This window comes from Zosterops lateralis (genome assembly GCF_965231275.1).
Source record: "Zosterops lateralis genome assembly, chromosome: 15".
NCBI classification, from domain to species: Eukaryota; Metazoa; Chordata; class Aves; order Passeriformes; family Zosteropidae; genus Zosterops; species Zosterops lateralis.
The window spans coordinates 6673713-6693059 of record NC_139775.1 but is presented as its reverse complement, the minus strand read 5'-3'; the positions used below and the strand labels follow the sequence as shown (position 1 = coordinate 6693059).

At 63.9% G+C, this 19347-nt stretch overlaps 1 protein-coding gene across 1 annotated transcript in view; it reads left to right on the top strand.

Moving 5' to 3' along the window:
- The window catches only part of CASKIN1 (CASK interacting protein 1), a 29109-nt gene continuing 9762 nt past the window's right edge, over positions 1 to 19347 (top strand). Inside the window, exons 1-11 of the mRNA XM_083872842.1 lie at positions 1 to 151; positions 12923 to 12974; positions 14926 to 15023; positions 15140 to 15285; positions 15371 to 15466; positions 15681 to 15811; positions 15885 to 15993; positions 16275 to 16383; positions 16494 to 16588; positions 16671 to 16788; positions 18276 to 18491. Of these exons, the coding sequence (XP_083728968.1) occupies positions 58 to 151; positions 12923 to 12974; positions 14926 to 15023; positions 15140 to 15285; positions 15371 to 15466; positions 15681 to 15811; positions 15885 to 15993; positions 16275 to 16383; positions 16494 to 16588; positions 16671 to 16788; positions 18276 to 18491 (1264 nt within the window). The 5' untranslated portion in view covers positions 1 to 57. The remainder of the gene's footprint in view (positions 152 to 12922; positions 12975 to 14925; positions 15024 to 15139; positions 15286 to 15370; positions 15467 to 15680; positions 15812 to 15884; positions 15994 to 16274; positions 16384 to 16493; positions 16589 to 16670; positions 16789 to 18275; positions 18492 to 19347) is intronic.

The window sequence follows — 19347 nt, the reverse complement described above, 5'->3', positions numbered from 1 at the left end:
CCGCGGAGGATGCTCGGGCCGTGAGCCCGCAGCCGGCAGCCCCGGCGCGGCGCAGCCATGGGCAAGGACCAGGAGCTGGTGCAGGCGGTGAAGGCGGAGGACATCGCGGCCGTGCAGAAGCTGCTGCAGAGGCCCAAGCCCGGCAAAGCCAGTGAGTGCGGCGGCGGCGGGGGGCGGCGGCGAAGGGGGGACACGCGCGGAGGGGGGGGCACACACGGGCACCGGCGTCGCAGCGGCGGGCGCGGCGGCTCGGGGCCGCATCCTAGCGCTGCTCCCGGGGCCCGGCCGCGATGCCGCCCGCCCTGCCCGCCCCGGAGCATCCCCGGCCCTTCCCCGGCTGCGGCTCGTCGCAGGCGGGCGGGGACCGTAGACGTGCCGAGGACCCCCGGCGGCGCCCCGGGAGGGGCGGGGGGCGCTGCTCGGCGCGGGTCTGAGCGTGCCGGCGGGGCTCGGAGCATCCCCGGGGGCTGCGCGGGTGCGGAGCCCCGCAAAGGCTCTTCTCGCCGGTCCCGGGGCACCCCCGGCGCGGTGGGGCTCCGGCCGGGCTGCCCTTGCCCTGTACCCGGGAGCAAGTCCTGACCCCCCGGGAGCCGGGCCCGGTGCTCCCGGGGGTCTGGGCAGGGTTTTGCGGCCGGGCAGCGCCGGGCGCAGCTGCGTGTGCGTGCGGCGAGTGTGCCCGGGCCGCGCGGGTGAGCGGCGGGGCCGGCTGCCCGCACACCTCTGCCGTGTCCGCGCTGCCGGGGCTGCGTGTGCGGCTGTGTTTGGGTGCGTGGGGTGTTTGCGTGGCGGTGTGTACCCTGGCATCTGTGTGTTTGGCTGGGCTGTTGGTGTTCCTCGCTGAGGGGGTGTTTGGATGTGGCTCCGCGGGTATCTCCCGGTGCCTCCCTGCGGCTGGCTGGCTGCGCTCGGCTCCGCGGGTGCGCCGCGGGTGCACGGCCAGGTGTGAGGCTGCGGGGGCGTGCGTGTGGCTGTGCGTGTGCGTCTCCGGGTGTACATGTGTGTAGCTCCATGAGTATCTACTCGCTGTAGGATGTAACTGCTCCGTCGAGGCGTTCCGCCCGGGACTGAATAATTCATGGTGCTGATGCAGCCGCAGGTTTCAGGCCTGCTGCCGGGTGGCCTGGGGTGCCTGGGTGCAGACAGGGACCACGGGGAGCACTGGTGTGGCTCTGGGTCACTGGACACGCAGTCCCCCCGTTGCTGTGCCCACTGTCCTTCTCTCCAGGGCTGGCACTCCCCAAATGTGGGTACCCCCCTTTCCCTGGAGCTGTGCAGGACTGGTGAGCTGTCCCCTGTCCCTGGTCATGCAGGGCTGTTTCTGCCCAAGTGTGGTGTCCCATGTCCTGGTGTTGAGCAGGGCTGGCATGGCATTCCCCATGGCCCTGCTCTGGTGTTGCATCCACTGTGTCCACGGTGCCACACAGGGCCAGCATGTGTTTCCTCAGGCCACACAGGGCTGGCGTGGTGTCCCCCGTGTCACCAGTGCTGTCACTGCTGAGGGACAGTGCAGGGCAAGAAGAACCTCCAGCTCGGGGCCCACTTCATCCCAGCCCACTCCAGATGCTGCTGCTGCTGTGGCCTCTTGGGGCAGGGTGTGGGTATGGGGACAACGCCTGGCCTGTGCCCTGCTGTGTCCTCACACACCCCTCTCCAGTCCCTGCTGGCCTGGGCACACAGCTGATGTTGCTGTAGCAACAACCAAAGGTGCCTGAGTGCCACCACCTTCTCCTGCATCCCAGTCCCTCCCCGTGCTCTGCTGCATCTCCCACTGCTGAGCCCTCTGGATACCAGGCAGGGCGGCCATGGGCCCAGCAGCGCCAGGATCACAGGTTGTGGACAAGGGACACCCAGAGGGGCTCAGCCTGGTGTTGGGGTTGGATACTCACCCCATTCCCTTGCTGGGCTGCCCATCTCCAACCCTGCAGGACTCACTGGTGCCAGTGCTGGGCTCATCTGGGACCATTTCCCCACTGGACCTGACTGTCCCGTGTGGCAGCGGGTGCCACGTGTGCATCAGTGGGTGCCACGCTCCCAGCCTGGGGTGCACAAGCACCTCTGGCCATGGCAGTGGGGCTGGAGCAGTGCCTGGGGTGGGAGAGCACTGAGCAGGCCTGTCCCCACGCTGTGGTGTCCCCATGTCCCCTCCAAGTTCCGGTCCCACGCCTGCCTGTGGTGCTCCCCGCGCTGTGCGGCACCGGGAAGATTTGTAACTTAGCTCTGTTATCTGGATAATATCCTATTCATGCGGGGTTTAATAAATGAGATTTTAAAAATCCTTGCGTGAATTAGCGCGGGTTGCCATGGTGACAGGGGGCCCGGGTTGGTGTGAGTGCGGGTTCGGGGGCCCGGGCCGGCCGCAGCGCGCACCGCGCCTGCTTCCCGGGCATCCATAATTGATGAGGTTGTCTGAAAGTTGCGCAAATCAGATGCAGGGATTTGGCAGCAAACTGTTTCCCTCCCTGTCCCCTCCTTCTCGGTGCTACCTCGAAGAAATGTGGTGACTTGGCATTTTCCCCTTGGCTCCGGTGCCGTGGGACGGGATGGGACCATGGGGTGTCTCCAGGAGCACCCATGCCCACTGTGCCATCCTTGTCCTGGGCACCTGGGGCTTTGGGTGGTGGGAGATGAGCTGTGCCCTGCTGTGCAGAGGATTCACAGCTCCTTGGTGTGGTGTTGGAGCGAGCTGGCTCCTTCCCTGTGAGGCCAGTGCTGCCAGAGGCTCATCCACGTTGGAAATGGCTCCTGTGTGGTGCTGCCGGTGCCCAGTGTGGGACCTTGAGCCAAGGGTTGGATCCTCTACTCCAGTTCCTCCTCCAGCCAGGCTGGGGGGCTCTGTAAAGCACACATGGCAGCTTCATGTGGCCAAGGAGATGTCCCAGCACGTGGCCCTGCAGTGCCAGGACAAGCATCCAGCATGGCAGGAGCTGGCCATGTGGGTGGAATCCAGGCTGGGGGGCTGCCTGGTCCTCAGTGCCATCCTGGTCCCTCAGATTGCCACGAGGACTCGTGTCCCGGTGTGCCATTGGAGCTCTGGGTGCCTCACTCAGGGACACCCAGGGCTGGGTTAGCTAAACTGCCTGGCTGGGATCAGGACCTGGGCACAGAGCTCTGCACCCCTGTGTCCTGCCACATCAGGGTAACCCAGCCCAGCCTGGCCCTACTGCCCGGGGTGCTGAGGCCTAGGCAGCTCTCAGTGTGCCCCCACTCTGGACAGGAGAGACTCATTCCTGCATTGCCACTTGTGCAGGGCTCTGCATCCTGCCCTGCACATCACTGGCAGCAGCTCTGGCATCTCAGGGCTTGTCCCATCAGTCCTGACCCTGCTGCCATGTGCAGGGAGCAGGTCCTACCCTGCCTAGGAAGGGACCTCAAAGCTCAGCAAGAACCCCCAGGGTCCTGCTGTCCCTGAGGAGCCATCCTGGGATGTGAGTGGAGCTGCACGGGCTGGGTGGGGATGTTCCTTCACCAGGGCTCCAGGATTTGGGGACAGTGGGAAGCAGAGCCAGAGTGCCTGGGGACATGGGCATGGGCAGGGCCTCACCAGCTGCCTCCTGCCCTCCGGTGCATCCTCCAGCACAGTGGCCAGTTAATTCTGGGTTTTCTTGCCTGCATTTGATTGCATTCATAATCTGCTCTGATAACAGTATTTAATAAAACCGGGCTAATATGGCGCAGTTAGGAAATGTCTTTGACATTTTACAATTCAATTTCCATGCAGTAAAAGGCAGGGCAGATGCAAATCCAATTGTGGTGCAGTGCCCAGGGCACACGTGGCCGGCAGCCGCCGGAGCTGCCCAGTTCCCCCAGCCCTGTGGGAAAGCAGGAGCCTTCCCCGGGAGGCAGAACCCCAACGGCTCCTGCTGCTGCTCCCTGGGCAGAACCTCCTTGCTGACACAGAAACCCAGGCAGGGATGAGCAGATGATGCTCACTGGAGCCCCTGGATGCTGCTGGCCTCTGGAGCCATTGGTGCTGGGCAGGACATCCAGAGCAGGGGTAAAGGGCTGCGGGGCCAGATCCTGTGGCAGCTTGGCCAAAATGGTGCTGGACCCCTCTGCATCCCCCATCCCATGGCCAGGCACTGCTCCCACACCTCCCCTGACCCCCTTGGCAGGGATGAAGGGGCGGAATGCCAAGGGGGTGGGCTGGGACACGCAGGTGACACTTGCCAGCGCATCCCAGGCGTGTCCCAGGCACGGGCTGTGCTCCGAGCACTGCTGACAGGCAGGTTCCTGTCAGGGCCCAGCAGCTGCTGGGCTCATCCACGTGTCAGCGGGTCCCTCATAAACTTCTTGGGGTTTTCAGCCCGCGTGTGAAGCCTCACTCCCAGCAGGACTTGGCAGGCGGGTGTGGGCTGATGTGTGCCAAGTTTCCTTCCAGAGGGGCACGATTTTTGCTCAGCTTGGGGTGACTCCTCATCATTTCACATTTCTTGCCTCTGTGGCCGGGCCGAGCTGTGTGTGCAAAGCCCCCCTGTGCCCCCCCATCCCCAGCACAGCCCCCGTGTCCAGACTGGCCACAGGGTCCCTGCCCAGCAGGAATGCTCTGGGGACCCGGGACTGTTGGCCACTGCCATCGAGGAGCAGCGGGGCTGTGGGCCGGTGGCTCTGTTCCCAGCTCCCTCCCTGGCCCGGATTTTCTCTCAACAGTCCCAAATTCACCTGGCTTGACACCAAGCAGCCCTTTGGCAGCCCCTCGTGCGGGGCTCTCCCACGGCTGCCGGCTCTGACTCTTGGCTGCACGAGCACCCCACTGCCCCTGTGCTGGGGGGTGACACTGTGGGGGATGTGGCAGGGCCAGGCTTCACCCGAGGGTGACAGTGATGGTGGTGAGCAGCTCTGAGTGCTGTGGGTGTCCTGAGCTTCTCTCCACAGCAGTCCCAGTCGCTGCCAGCCCATCGTGGTTTCCAGTAGCCAGGCTGGCGTCTGGCTCCTCTCCCTCTTTCTGCACTCCGTTTAACCCTTCCTTCCCCTTCCCAGCTGCTGGGCAATCAGTCCCCTGCCCATCTCGGTGTGCCCAGGTGCTCCCAGCCCCTTCCCACTCCCCACGTGTCTGCAGCAGCAGTGCCTGGGGATGGTGGCTCTGTGGTGCTGTGCCAGGGCCCGGGTGGGTCCCAAAGCAGTGCTGGGTGCTCAGTGAACACATTCCTGGGTTCCTGGCAGGTGGGAGCTGTGGCAGTGCTGGTGGGGTGAGTGCTGGAGGGGAGTGCCCGGCTCTTGGGTGACACCTGAGGTTGTTTCCACAGCACTGTCTGTGCTGATGCTGGATGGTGTGTGCTGGGAATGGTGCTCAGCACTGTTGGGAGAATGTTGGAGAACAAACTTGCTGGTATTTAATGACTGGTGCTGGTCTTGCTGGGCCAGGGTCCCATGGGTGAGGGGGAGGTGCTGGGAAGCAAAACTCAGGAATGCCAGCATGGACACTTGTCCTGTCACTGCTTTGTGTCCTGTTCCTGCCCAAGAGTGCTGCAAGGGTGGGTCATGCCCAGCAGGTCCCCGAGCCAGGGTGCAGCACTGATGTCACCTCTGCCCTGGCTCACCATCCTGTCCCACATCTGAGGCACATGGGACTTGTCCTCCTGGTTTTCCTGTTCCCAGAGAGATGGGACCAGTGCCGCCCACCTGGCACAGGAGTGATGCCACCCGCAGGTTGGCTCATTGTGCCGGGCTGAGAAGGATCTTTAAGCTCTAATGAAATGTTAATAGTATTTTCCAACTCAATATGGGAGTAGAAGATGAGGTGTTTAATGCTGGGCTCTGCAGCGACAGGAGCAATCAGCCTGAGAAATGGGAAGCTGGGATGCAGAGCTGGCCTTGGCCGGGCCTGATAGCCCTGTGCTGCCGGGACTGCTCTGCTGATGGATGGGTACCGGTGCTGGCGTGAGTCATCCGGTGGGGCAGCACGGTGCTGGGAGGGCCTGGAAGAGCCACGGGGCTCTCAGTGGCTGGCTGGGAGTGCCAGCTCTACCCGGGTCTCCTTGGGTGTCCCCACCAAGGTCACTGCCGGCCGCCTGGAGAGCGCTGAGCAGATGGAGGGGGCTGTGGGACTGGGGTGTCCTGGGGCACAGCAGGATGAAGGGACCCCAGTGCTGTGCACTGCCATGGTCTGCGTCAGCTGGAGATGGACCAAGCTGGAGATGGTGCCCAAGCAGCCACCACAGGCTCTGCTTCTTGGAGCTCGGGTGGCTGGGTGCTCCACCCGTGTGCCTGCATGTGCACCTCCTCATCCCTGTGCACTTGTGTGCCCCTCTGCATCCCTGTGCATCCATCCCTGTGCACTTGTGTGCCCCTCTGCATCCCTGTGCATCCATCCCTGTGCACTTGTGTGCCCCTCTGCATCCCTGTGCATCCATCCCTGTGCACGCGTGTGCTGCGTGCCTCTGTGCATCCATGTGGACGGGTGTCCCTCGTGTCCCCGTGTGCCTCTGCCCCGTGCAGCCCTGTGCCCGTGGCCTCTCCGCTGCCCAGGCAGCCGCTGCCTCCCGCCCGGCCGGGCGTGGGGCCGGGCCGCGGGTACGGCCGGCTTGTGGCGCTGATCCCTTCCAGATGTGGCCGCCGGAGCCCCGCGCCGCCTCCTCGAGAGGCCCCGCGGGTTCCCGGGCCGCGGCCGCCGCTGGAGCAGAGACAAAGCGGCGGCTGCCCGGCTCCTGCATTGCAGCTGGGCTGTTTACGGCAGCTCCGCAGCAGCCCCGCTCCCCGTGTGCGCTCAGCGTCTGCCCGAGTCTCGGTCCTGCCCGGCTCCGCACCGCCCCTGCCAGCCCCCTTCCCGTGCCCGCCGTGCTGGGGACACCGGGGACACCGGGACGGGTCCTGCGAGCCCTGCTCCTCCCCTGCAGCGCTGCCAGCCCGCCGGGAGCGGGGCGAGGCCTCTGGCCGCGCTGCTTGTGCTCCTGGATGATGCACGGCACCGCCTGGCTGCACATCCCCGCTGTCCGCCCAGCCCGCGGTCAGTGGCACAGCGCTGAGCCGCCCGGCCCTGTCCCTGCAGAGCTGCCCGTGCCTGGCCCTGTCCTGCCCCTCCGCTCCCACAGCCGTGAAGCAGAAGGTGGGCACGGGGCACCGGCTGTGGATGAGGGCAAACGATGGCTCTGAAGGCATCACGTTTGCAATAGAGCCCGGGGCCTGTTTTGCCGAGCACGGCTGGGAGCTCAGAGCCGGTGCTGCAGGAGCACCCGGGGCCTCTGATGGATCTGGGCCGCCTGCACACACGTGTGCACATGCTCAGGGCACTCCAGGAGCTCCCACCATCCCCCAGTGCTGCTGCACCGTGCCAGGTTCATGGGAGGCCAGTGATCACCGCTGTGTCTTGGTTAATGATGCTTTAAGATGCACAAAGATCCTGGTCCCGCCCTGCAGCCAGCGTGGACAGGGTCCATCCTCCCAGGGATCCCTGGCCCTGCAGAGGTGAGGAGGGGGAGAAGCTGCGGGGGGATGAGGATGAGGCAGAGAAGGACGGTCTCAGCCCCAGGGTGGGGGTGAGTAGTGTGTCCCTACCTCTCTGCTCCCGTGTCCCAAGGCAGTGCACTGTCCCAATGGATGGACAGGCAGACCCAGGTGACAGCAGCCCTGAACAGCCACATCCCTGTCCTTGCCATGTCAGCTCCGCTGTGCCAGCTCCTTCCAGCCAAGGTGATTACTGAAAATTACCTGTTTGCCACAGGCTGGCAATTAGGGCTCCCTGTAAGCGACACCAACATTAATTTCCACAGAGATGAGTGTGGGCGTGCGGCTGGCACCGGGCACGGCGGGCAGCTGAGCACAACACCTCGTGTCCCACCCGTGGGGCAGAGGCAGCACATCCCTGGGCTGCACAAGCTCCTGCTCATCCCTGCTGCCACTTCCCCACATTCCTGGGTGCTCCAGGCCGAGGCAGCAGGGAGCCCCTGCTCAGCAGAGCCTGGTGTGCTCCTCGGGGGATGAGGCTGTCCCAAAGGGGTCTGGCTGATGCAGGGTGGCTTGGCCTGGCTCCATGGAACTGCACTGCAAAGGTCAGGTGAGGATATGACTTGGGAATACAGAGAGAGAGTGGGGATCCCCACAGTAGCTGCTGGTGAGTGCTGGGTCCCCTGGACAGCTCCAGCCCTAGTGGGTCAGCTCTGCCCTGGGTACACCCGTGTCCCCTGTCCCCGCCTGCCCTGGCAGCCCACAGGGGTAGCCCCGTGCCATCCCATGGGACTGAAAAGTTTCCTTTTTGTAAAAATAAAAGCATCACAGTGGAGTCCCTGCTGCCTCTTGAAAGCTGCATTTAAGCTGCTTCCTGCAGCCCCAGGGGACAGCGCTGCGCAGTGACTCAGGCTGCCAGAGAGCCCAGCCAGCCTCCAGTGCGGATTTCGCCACTCCCTGGAGAAGGCTTTGCTAGGGACAAGCATCCAGAGCACCTGTACATATGCTGGGCGCATGGGTGGCATTCCCCAAAAGTGCCTTGGGATTTGGGGAATGGCTGGTGATGGGCAGTGGAGCACACAGCTGTGGCTGTGCAGCTGTGATGGGCACTGGGGTGTCCAGTAGCAATGGGCAGTTGTTATTCAGCTGTGGTGGACACTGGAAGGTCCAGCTGTGGTGAGAGGTGCCTGCCCAGCTGTGGTGGGCAGTAGTTACCCAGCTGTGCTCTGCGCTGCTCCACAACGGCTCCATCCCATCGCAGCCACCTCTTAGCCCCAGGCAATCCCTTTCCCTGTACAACGAGCTTCCCGGTGCATTATTTATACAGTCCAGATCGATCGGAAGATGATAACGGCTTCATTAGCATCTGAGCATCGCGCCGGCCTCAGCGCCTGACACGACCTCGGCTGCAGGAGTACAAGCTTTTCCCTGTCAGGACCAGCTCCCCGATGTCACCGTCATCATCAGACCCAGCCAGGGCTGCTGTGGCTGCCTCGGTGAGGTCCCCACGATGGCACACGCCGCCGTGGGGACCCCATCCTCACAGCCAGGAAATAAGACACCCCTATGCCAGGGCTCCTTGTGCAGTGCCCGTTGTTTGTGTGGCTCTCGTTAGCAGGGATATAATTAAGAGCAGCTATTTTGGATGCTTCCTTTATCCGGCAGCTCCCAGCGATGCCGCTGCAGGATCCTCCCCCCTGTCTCTGAAACAGGCGCTTGCCTTGAATGTCTCCCCTGTGGATATTCACAGCTTGTGGGGTCCTGTTGTGTTTGAGGGGGGCACACGCAGGGGTCTGACTGCCCACGTGAGCTGGGGAGTGGGGAAGCAGCAGGAACGGGAGTGGGATCACTGCAGAGGGGAGATGGGAGGGATGGAGAAGAGGATTTGGGGGGGTTCTTCTGGCTCATCTGCTGCCAGCGTGCTGGGGAGGGGGCAGCAATGCTTTCCCCTCATTAAGGAGATGTTGATTTAGCGGAGGCTGGAGCCATCTGCTTGGAACAGCCGCCTGCTCCCTGCTGGGGGGAATGGGTGAGGATGTGCTTCATCAGCGGGGCTTGGCCGGGAGCCCCCACGCCCCGGCCGGGCATCGATTGCTGCTGGCGCTGCGCTGGCTGCAGACACAGGGGCTGGTGCATGAGCATGTGAGGGGTGCTGGGAAGGGACAGGAGCCCCCTGAGGATCCCCACCATGTGGGGTCATGGCCTTGGACGTGTGTGCAGGGGAGGGATGGGGCAGCTGGGCACGGGGGTTTCACTGAAATATGCATTGGGGTGCCCAGAGCTGTGCTTGGCCACCGGGCTCTCGTCATGGCATACACCAGACACCTGGGCACAGGTGTCTCCACACAGCGTGTTCTGGGATGCCTGGAGCAGTGACAGGGCACAGTGATCTCCTCATGGCATGTACTGGGATTCCTGCTTGGGCATGCAGGTCTCCACGTGGCCGTGCCTCACAGTGCCCAGAGCTGTGCTTGGGCATGGGGTGCTCCTCATGGCATGCTCCAGGATGCCCAAATCAGCTGCCAGGCACAGTGCCAGGAGCCAAGATGATGTGTGGCTGGGCCCTGGGGTGGGGCAGAGCAGGTCCCCCATGCACAGGCCCTGCACGTGCCAGCAGCTCGTGCGTCACCCACGCCGTGGTGCCCGCCGGGGCCAGGGCTGCTGTGGGGCCGGTGAGGAGCTCACTGCACACAGAGAGCCAGACTCAATCCAAGTGTGCATTCAGCTCCTGCAATCCCCGTGTTTAAGTGAAGGCATTTCTGGGAGTAGTGGCAGGGCCGCTCCCTGCGGCAGTGTTTACTCTGGCAGACGCTGTTGATGGCTGGTGTCGATGGCAGACACTGCAGCTCCCAGTGCATACCCGAGACACGGGGGAGAGCAGGCCCAGTGCTGCCAGGCTCTATGTGTGCCCCTCTTTCCTGGGGCCAGAATTGTGGTCCTGCCCCAGGGTGTTTGTGGGGTGCAAACTGCTCCGAGAGCTGTGGAGAACTGGGGATGAGATAGCAGGGGAGCCCTGTGATCTCACATGGCACAGCCATCACCTGAGCAGCCCATGGGGAGCCAAGAGGGGATATTGGGGTGTCCCAAGGATGGTAGCGGGGCTCAGGTTGTCTGAGCAAAAATGCGTCACCCCTGCAACAGCACCTTCCTGATGGCAGGAGAGGGCAGGATGGTGACTGCAGGTGCTCAGGAGTCCCTGCAATCCCTCCAGTGATCCCAGAAGAGAGGACAGCCAGGAATACACTGGGTGCCTGCTGGCAGTGTGGCCATGATGGAGCTCTGCTCTCCTCCCCACCATGCCCATCTCCTTTTGTAGCTGGTATTTTTAATTGGAAGCACTCAGATCACTTCTTTCTCCCTCGTTAGTGGAAGAGTTTTCCTTGTACTTCCCAGCCATTAATGAGCTTTCCTGGCTCTTGTTGCCCCCAGACGGGCTGCAAATTCCTCTGTGGACCTGGTGACCAGGCACCCATCCTTCTCTCCTGCTCTGGGAACTGGGCTTATTCTGAGACCCCAGCTGGCTCCATGCTCCAGCTGCCTTCGGCATGCTGACGGCCACTTCCAGAGCTTTAAGGAAAGTCAAACCACTGCATGGCTGGAAGTCACTGACTAAGCACTTGGCACGGGCAGTGATGGAAGTGCTAAACAGATTTTGGCAGCCGCAGCCTCTCCTGCAGGTGCAGGGGAGGAAAAATTTGCCGCTATGGTGCGTTGGGGTGATGGTGGTTTGGTGACGCCGAGGGTGACACGTGCCTGGGGATCACCAACAGCATCACCACTGCACCCTGATACCTGGACATTGCCTCGCCCCAGCCCCTGGCTGGGATCAACCCGTGGGAAAGGCCAGGCAGTGCAGACCTGCTGACAACCAGCCCTCCATCTGCAGGGACCCATTAGGCGGAGCGGGGCCCATCTCGGGGCCGGAGATGGGAGCCAGTGCTGGGCACGGTGCCGCTCCTGCGCCCACCGTCTCCTTTTGTCTGCTGGCCCTTTGCATCCCTGAGGGGCAGCTCGGCCCCTTCTCCTGGGAGCTGGTTCTTGGCGCAGGGCGGCAGCGGAAGCAGCGCTGGGCTCCTCTCCACCGGAGCTGAATGCCACCTTTGTTGGGGACGCTGGCGGCAGCACGGGGCTGGTGGGGACTGGGTCAGTGCCAGTGTCCAGGGTCTCTGCCCATCAGTAATGTCAAGTTCTTCCCCGGGGAGCATGGGGATGCTATGGCAGAGGTGGGATCTGGGGGGTTCTGTGGTGTTCCTGTCCCTCCCTACACCCTGGGGACCCCACAGTGTCCCCATCCCTCCCTGGGCACCCTGCAGTGCTCCTTCTCATCCCACATGAGGCACCACATTTGGGAGGACAGCCTGGGGACCTGGTGACCAGAGAGTGGTTGCTGTGGCCAGTAGAACCCATCCTCTGCAGTTGTCACCTGTCACACCAGGCTGTGTCAGCATTAGCAAATGTCCTGCAGCTCAGACAGTCGGGCAGCCCTGGAGTGCAGGAAGGAGCCAGCGCTGGGTGCCAGAGCCTCTCTCCTGGCCACTCCTGGGCCCATCTGTGCTTCGTGGCCTGGGCAGGACTGGCTCACCCTGGCACCACTCCCCAGGCTTGAGCGTTAAGGCTGGACACAACCACCCTTCCTGCTGCTGATGCCCTCTGAGCCCTGTTTGTCCATGCAGAGGCTCCTGGGCTGTGGCACAGCCCTTGTGTCCAATAATTCAATAAACACAGGGACACTGACAAGGGGACATGGTAGAGGGAGAGACAAGGCCATGGCCCAGGCACACAGGGAGTGTCTCCCTGGGCCCACATTCCCCTTCTCTGCCTCTTCCAGCCAGCTTCTCCCAGTGAGAACTTGTCCCTGGCTTTGAGGGACTTTGTCCGCCCATTCTCCCTGCCAGGCCACGAAGCCTTTGAGTCCTCTGCTTGGATTCAGGGCTGTGCTTGCTGTGTTGGGCTCGGGGGCCGCTGTGTGGGTGCCTCACCCGGGGCTCTGCCTGCTGCTCCCACCCTCCTCTTCCTTCTCCTCCTGCTCCAGCTCCCGCTGCGGGAAGAGCAGCTCACTGGAAAGCCTGAGTGGCATTTTTCGGGTAAATCTTATGTAAATCTGGCTCCATCCTTCCTCATGCTGCTAATTGGATTGCCCCGGCGCGGTTTAATTTCCCAGAAGCGTGGGGAGGGCAGTGTTGGGGGGGGGGGCGCTGGGGGTACAGGGGAACATGCTGAACTCTGCCTGGCAGTGGCTTTATGGGGCCATTCTGGAGCCTCAGCCAGGTGGAGGAGCCAGGGGGGAACCAGGCAAACCAGGGGAGAATGGGCAGAACCTGGTGCCAGGAGGAACCCCCGGGCTCTGCACCTTCAGCAGGGACCTCCACCCTGAGCCTCCTGCCTGCAGGTTCAGGCAGCCTCACCAGCACCTGTGGAGCTGCAGGGACTCCCAGCCTTGGTAGGCAGAGAAACCTGGAGCTGCCACCACGTCACCTCCCTGGTGTGCCCTGTGTTCCTGCACCAGCCACCTCCTCTAACATCCTCCTTCCCTCCCTTCCAGAGCTCCTGGGATCAGCAAAGAAAGTCAATGTCAACTTCCAAGACACGGACGGGTGAGTGGGAGCCCCAGGCCCGGGTGTGGGTGTTACGAGGTGCTGTGAGCAGGCTGTGTACATGCTCTGGGAGTCTGCTGTGTCTGTGAGGGAATTTCAGGCTCTCTGAGCTGCCCATGCCAGGGCTCTGGCCCCCATTAGCCCACGTGGCTGAGCTCTGCCTGAGCTGCCCTGGAGCAGCCCCGGGCACCAGAGCAGGCAGAGGCAGGGCTGTGCCCCGCATTTCACCACACGTTCCCCAGCCCTGTGCAGGGATCAGCCGGGTGGGAGAGCCGTGACCCCGCCAGGCACCGGGCACGACGCTCCACAGCCGCATCCAAGGGGCGGGAGCAGCGCAAAGAGGCCGCAGATCACCCCCGCTAATCACACTAATGAGGCTGCGGGGAGGCGGCCGGGGCCCCGCGCAGAAGGGGCTGCCCTGGGAGCGCTGCTTGTGGGGCTGGGCAGCCGCTGCCCCCGGCTCCCCCCGCCCTGTGACCCCGCTTGAGCGGGGCAGCAGCACGGTGCCACTTGTTCCCTGGGGATGGCTCTGCGCTGGCCAGAACGGGAAGCCATGCCCTGGGGACGTGTGGCCACAGCAGCCCGTCCTCATCCTCGTCACCAGGGGGGTGGCAGGGGGCATCTCCTGGTACCTGCCAGCTCATCGCTGTGCCAGGTGCAAGGGGGCATCACCGCAGGGGTCCAGGGTGCTGGCATGACCCCAGCACGTCACAGGAGGGCTGGGGAGCTGCAGGCAGGGCCCTGCTCGGATCCGGCTCCGGAAAGGCTCAGGGGAAACAAAAAGGGAGCAGCCTCCAGCCTCCAGCGCTGCTCCTGGAAAGGATCTCCCGGGAAGGCACAGGGCAGCCCAAGGCTGCGGTCTGGGTGTGTTCTGCTCTGTGCGAGCTCAGCCAGCCCCGTGCCTCAGTTTCCCCCATCGCTGCTGGGCCGGCCGTGCCGTGGGCGAGCACTGTGCCGGTGTCCCCGCGCTGGCCCCGGGGCCGGTGCCCTGCTCGTGGTCGAGGTGGCCGGCCGGGCCATGAGGTGCCCCAGGGAAGCCCCCGAGGCAGCCCCGCGGAAAGGCTGCGATTTGCACCATCTTGAGCGGATTTGAGCAGGGCGCTGGAGCGGAAAATGTTGACATTTCCCAGGCAGACGTTGGGGATCGGCCTCCTGTGCAGGCTGTCTGCTCACATCGCCGCTCCCCGCGGGGATGGCAGGCGGCAGCTCCCTGGGCATCACGGCAGCCTCTCCCCACGGGGACGTGCCCCCCTCAGCTGGACCCCTGGGGAGCAGGGCCGGTGGGATCGTTACCCACACCTGAGCCTCGAGCACGGGGCAGACACAGAGGCCAGAGTGTCCTGGGGGCTCCGCTGCCCGTTCCTGCACTGCGGTGACAGCGGGGTGACGGGACGGGGAGGCCGTGCACGGCCAGGGCACAGAGCAGCGGCGGGGTGGGTGCCAGCGCAGTCGCACGGAGGATGCCACTGCCGGGAGCACAAGTAGGTCAGCTCCTGGCCTGCTTCCCGGGCGGGAGCCTCCGGAGCTGCGAGAGCAGAGTGGATGCGGGGCCGGGGGCTTTCCCCACCCCACAGGCAGGCCCGACACCGGGCAAGGGCAGCGCTGCCATCTGTGCTCATGGCCGCGCTGCTGGGGCCAGGCTGGGGGAAGTGGGTCAGTGGGGAGGGGGCTCCTCTGCACCCCACCCTGTGAGGGACACCCCTGTGCCTGCCCTGTCCACCACCTCCAGCCCAGTGGGGTCTCAGCATTCCCAGACCTGCAGGAGCTTTTGCCCCAAAGGCTCAGAGAGGGATGTGGGGGTGGCTTCCCCGGGGTCATGAGCACATGGAGGGCAGAGCAGGTGCCCCAGGGTGCTGCAGAGGTGCGGGTTTAGGGCCATGGTGCTGGGCAGGGGTTGGCAGGGCTGCGGGGGGGACAGGGCTGTGGCCCCTGACACCAGCCCGGTCCCCAGGTTCTCAGCTCTGCACCATGCGGCACTTAACGGCAACACAGAGCTCATCTCACTGCTGCTGGAGGCACAGGCTGCCGTGGACATCAAGGACAACAAAGGCAAGTCCCCGGGTCCTGGCTGTGGCCCGTGCCCTGTGCCCCCCTGCCCTGTGTCCCCTGCAGGCTCTGCCTGCTGTGTTGGCACACGGAAGGCTCATGGCTTCCCACCCTTGCAGGCATGCGGCCCCTGCACTATGCGGCCTGGCAGGGCAAGAAGGAGCCCATGAAAATGGTGCTGAAGGCAGGCTCCTCTGTGAACATCCCATCTGATGAGGGGCAGATCCCCCTGCACCTGGCAGCACAGCACGGGCACTACGACGTGGTATGGAGAGGCATGGGGCTGGCGGGGGGGTGGTGCCACCCCTCTGCCCCTGCCCTCACCGGGTCGGGGTCTTGCCTGTCCCCAGTCGGAGATGCTCCTGCAGCACCAGTCCAACCCCTGCATCATGGACAACTCGGGGAAGACGCCCCTGGACCTGGCTTGCGAGTTTGGCCGGGTCGGGGTAAGTTCTTGAAGGGCTGGGTCTCCCCAGAGGAGGACTGGGAGGGGACAGGAGCACTGTGAGGTGCCCGGGGGTGCTGGAGCAGCTGGAGGGGCACAGGGATGGCCAGAGTGGGGATGTGCCGTGCCACCACTGCAGGGGAGCTCCGGCTGCTGGCAGGAGGGGAGGTGGGGCCGCCCTTGCAGCCCTGCTCCGTCTGTGTTTGCTGAGCCAGGTGGTCCAACTGCTCCTGAACAGCAACATGTGCGCGGCGCTGCTGGAGCCCAAACCGGGGGACACCACCGACCCCAACGGCACCAGCCCCCTGCACCTCGCCGCCAAGAACGGCCACATCGACATCATCCGGTGGGTGCCGTGGGCAGGGGTGGAAGTGCCAGTGTCCCCCCTGTGCCCCGCTGACCCCACTGGCCCCCCACAGGCTCCTGCTGCAGGCTGGCATCGACATCAACCGGCAGACCAAGGCGGGCACGGCGCTGCACGAGGCCGCTCTCTGTGGCAAAACGGACGTGGTGCGGCTGCTGCTGGATGTAAGGGCCCCCCTGGGCACCCCCAGATGCCCCCAGGCACCCCCAAGCCAGCCAGGGGCCGTGGGAAGGGGGTGGTCCCACAGCTGGGGGATCAGAGCAGCTTGTGCAGCTCTCCCAGGGAGCAGAGCTGAGGGTCCTGGAGGGGATACATCAAAGGGTGAGGGTGACGAGGGGGGTATACACGAAGGTGTGAGATCTGCTGGTCTCTGGTGGCCTAGGGAGTCGCAGGGGTGGCAGGATGGGGACCAGCCCCCTCCCAATCCCTCTCGCTGCCATTGCAGAGCGGGATCAACGCCCACGTCAGGAACACCTACAACCAGACGGCTCTGGACATCGTCAACCAGTTCACCACCAGCCAGGCCAGCAAGGAGATCAAGCAGATGCTGCGGGGTAGGGGGTTGGAGGGCGCAGAGTGGCCGTGCTGGCACGAGGGACGCCGGGCTGGGGGTGCCAACCCTGGCAGGGCGAGCAGCCGGTGACGCTCCCGTTCCGCCCCGCAGACGCCTCTGCAGCTCTGCAGGTCCGGGCCGTCAAGGACTATTGCAACAACTACGACCTGACCAGCCTCAACGTGAAAGCCGGGGACGTCATCACCGTGAGTGCGGCCGGGGGGGCCGGGGACAGCCCGGTGTGAGCGCCGGCCCCTGGCCCGGCCCCTGACCCGGCCCCTCCCGCAGGTGCTGGAGCAGCACGCCGACGGGCGCTGGAAGGGCTGCATCCACGACAACCGCACCGGCAACGACCGCGTGGGATACTTCCCCTCCAGCCTGGTGGAGGCCATAAGCAAACGAACAGGCAAATAATCCCCCCCTACGCCCCCAGCCCTGGGGAGCCCCGTCTTGGTTTGGTGGGGACCGAGGTGTCAGGGGGTGCAGTGGTGAAGACAAACCCCAGGGCGATGCCCCTCATGCATGTGGGGTCAGTGTCCCCGCCGTGCGCATGGGGACAGTGCCTTCAAGTGTGTGGGGTCAGCGTCCTCATTGTGCCTGTGGGGCTGGTGTTCCCATTGAGTGTGCAGAGTCCGTGTTCCCGTTGTGTCTGTGGGGTGGGTGCCCGTGTGGTGCCTTTGGGGTTGGTGCTGGCAGCCCTGGGGTGTTCGAGGGTCAGCCCTGGCTGCCTTTGGGCTGGGGAAGGTGTTTGAGGGACCGGGAGGTTGGTGCATGAGGAGACCCAGGGGTGTCACTGTGGTTTTGGAGGGACAGGCACAGCAGTGGGGTCACAGGAGCTGGTGCTCAGGGTCTGTGCAGGGGCTGGGTACCAGTGCCAGGGAGCTGATGCTGCCACACAGAGACCATCTTTCCAGCCAGGGGCCATCTCAGGGATCGGCTCCTGTTCCCCTACCCTGTGGCTGTCTGTCTCCATCCCCATTCCCATCATCATCCCTTTAGGCTCCTGGTGGGGTGTGCAGCCCCTCGGGATGTCCCTGGGCTCTGCCCTCTGCCCAATGGGGATGGTGCCTCTGCAGGCAGTGTTGAAAGGCCCTACATCAACCATCTCACCCCACCCCTGGGAGTGGATCCTGGGGGCAGCCACACCATGGGGACATGGGCAGGGAATGGTGGCACTTGAACAGTGTCTCAAGGGAGTGGCAGCACAAGTTGCTGCCGGGCAATCCACAGCAGCCCTGGAGGTGCCAGGTGCTGGCCAGGCAGGGGCAGAGCCACTCTCCAGGTATGGGTCATGTGCCAGTACCAGGGATGCCATCCGTGTCTCCTGGGCTGGGCTCTGTGGCTCCTGGGCCGTGCTCCATGGCTCCTGGGCTGCAGCTGGCCCACAGCAGTGCTAGCCAGGCTGTGGGGTTCTGTAGCCACTCCTTTGGCTGTGTGTGGGGTGCAGGCGCCGTGTCATGGCTCAGCCAGCCGGACACGGAGGGGCTGGTGCTGCAGCCCCAGCCTGGCCCTGCCTGCAGCCCCAGCTCCTGGGCTGGCTCTGTGGGGAGCCCCGCAGCAGCCCTGGTGAGAGCCCCGTGAGCTGTCCCGGTGTCTCCGTGTCGGATCAGTGGGATGTGTCCGTCCCCTGCGCCGGGCTGTGTGTGTGCTGAGCTCCTGCTGCTGCTCCTCTCGGCTCTGCATCCGTTGGGTCTCGGTTCTGGCTCCTCCACGTCCCTTTGGTCGCTTTTTTGATTTGCTGCCTTTTTTTCCCCCTTTCTTTTTTTTCTTTTATTTTCTTTCCTTTTTTTTTTTTTTTTTTTTTTTTTTTTTTTTTTTTTTTTTGGCGGCGCTGAGCGTGTCTCTATTATTTTGATTCTTTTCATTTTGTCTCTTGTTATGTTTTATTATCAGGTTCATGGGAGACTGTAACAATCCCCCAACACTTCCAAAAGATCCCGCTCCCGGCTTACGGGGCTGCTGTGCTAAACGGTGACGCCTCGTCCCATCCGTTCCATTCCCTGCCTCCACCTCCACCTCCACCACCACATTCCCATCAGACTCTTTTCAGTTCCTTTGGCTATCACAGGCTCTCCCCTAGCAGTGCCGACGAGCCGCGTTACGGACAAGGTAGTTCACCGCTCGCTTCGTGCTCTCCATGGATTTTTCCTTTCTTTTCCTTTAAAAGCGTGTGTCGAGTCTTTTCTCTCTGCTCGGCCTCTCCCCCCTCACCTGGGGGGCTGCAGGGCGTGTGTGTGTGCATGCAGAGTGTGCATGCAGCATGCATGTGTGCAGTGGGGACAGCGGGTGCCATCGCTCCCCCCGCACACCCGCTCCAGCGCCGCTGTCACACCCTGTGCCCACAGCACGGCCCACCCTCCCCACCCCGCTGTCCCCACGCTCCTCTCTGGGTGCCTGAGCACCCCCAAAGCACTCAGGGCCCTGTGCCAGGGCAGGGCTGGCTGCACGGTGGCACAGAGCACAGGGATCCTCTGCTGGCCGCAGCCTCCCTGCAGGGCCCAGCTCTGAGCAGGTCGGGGCAGTGCTCGTGGAGCTGGAAGGGGCTGCGGCACCGGGGGCTTTCCCAGGGGATGTTCCTGGGGCTGGCTCAGCACAGGCAGAGCCCAGCTGAACCTTTGGGATCATCCCCGGGACACAGGCAGGTGATGGATGCTGCAGAACTGTGCGTCGAGAGCACCCAGGAGCAGGAGGGTTGCAGGGGTGCAGTTCTCCATGGTTGGGGCCAGGGGTCTTTGCACATGCCCTGGTGGCAGCAGCTAAGGAGGTTGTGTTGGGGAGCACTGGGTGGCCATGCTGGCGCTGGGGACAAGGGAACACTTTTTTTCCCCAGGGCTTTCTCTCCTGGTGGGGCTGCACAGAGCTGCACAATCCCAGGCTCCTCTTGGTGTGACCGTGGCATATGCAGCTTAGGGATGTCCCAGCCTGATTTGGTGGGGCTGTTTGTCCCCTGCTGTGCTCCTTCGGT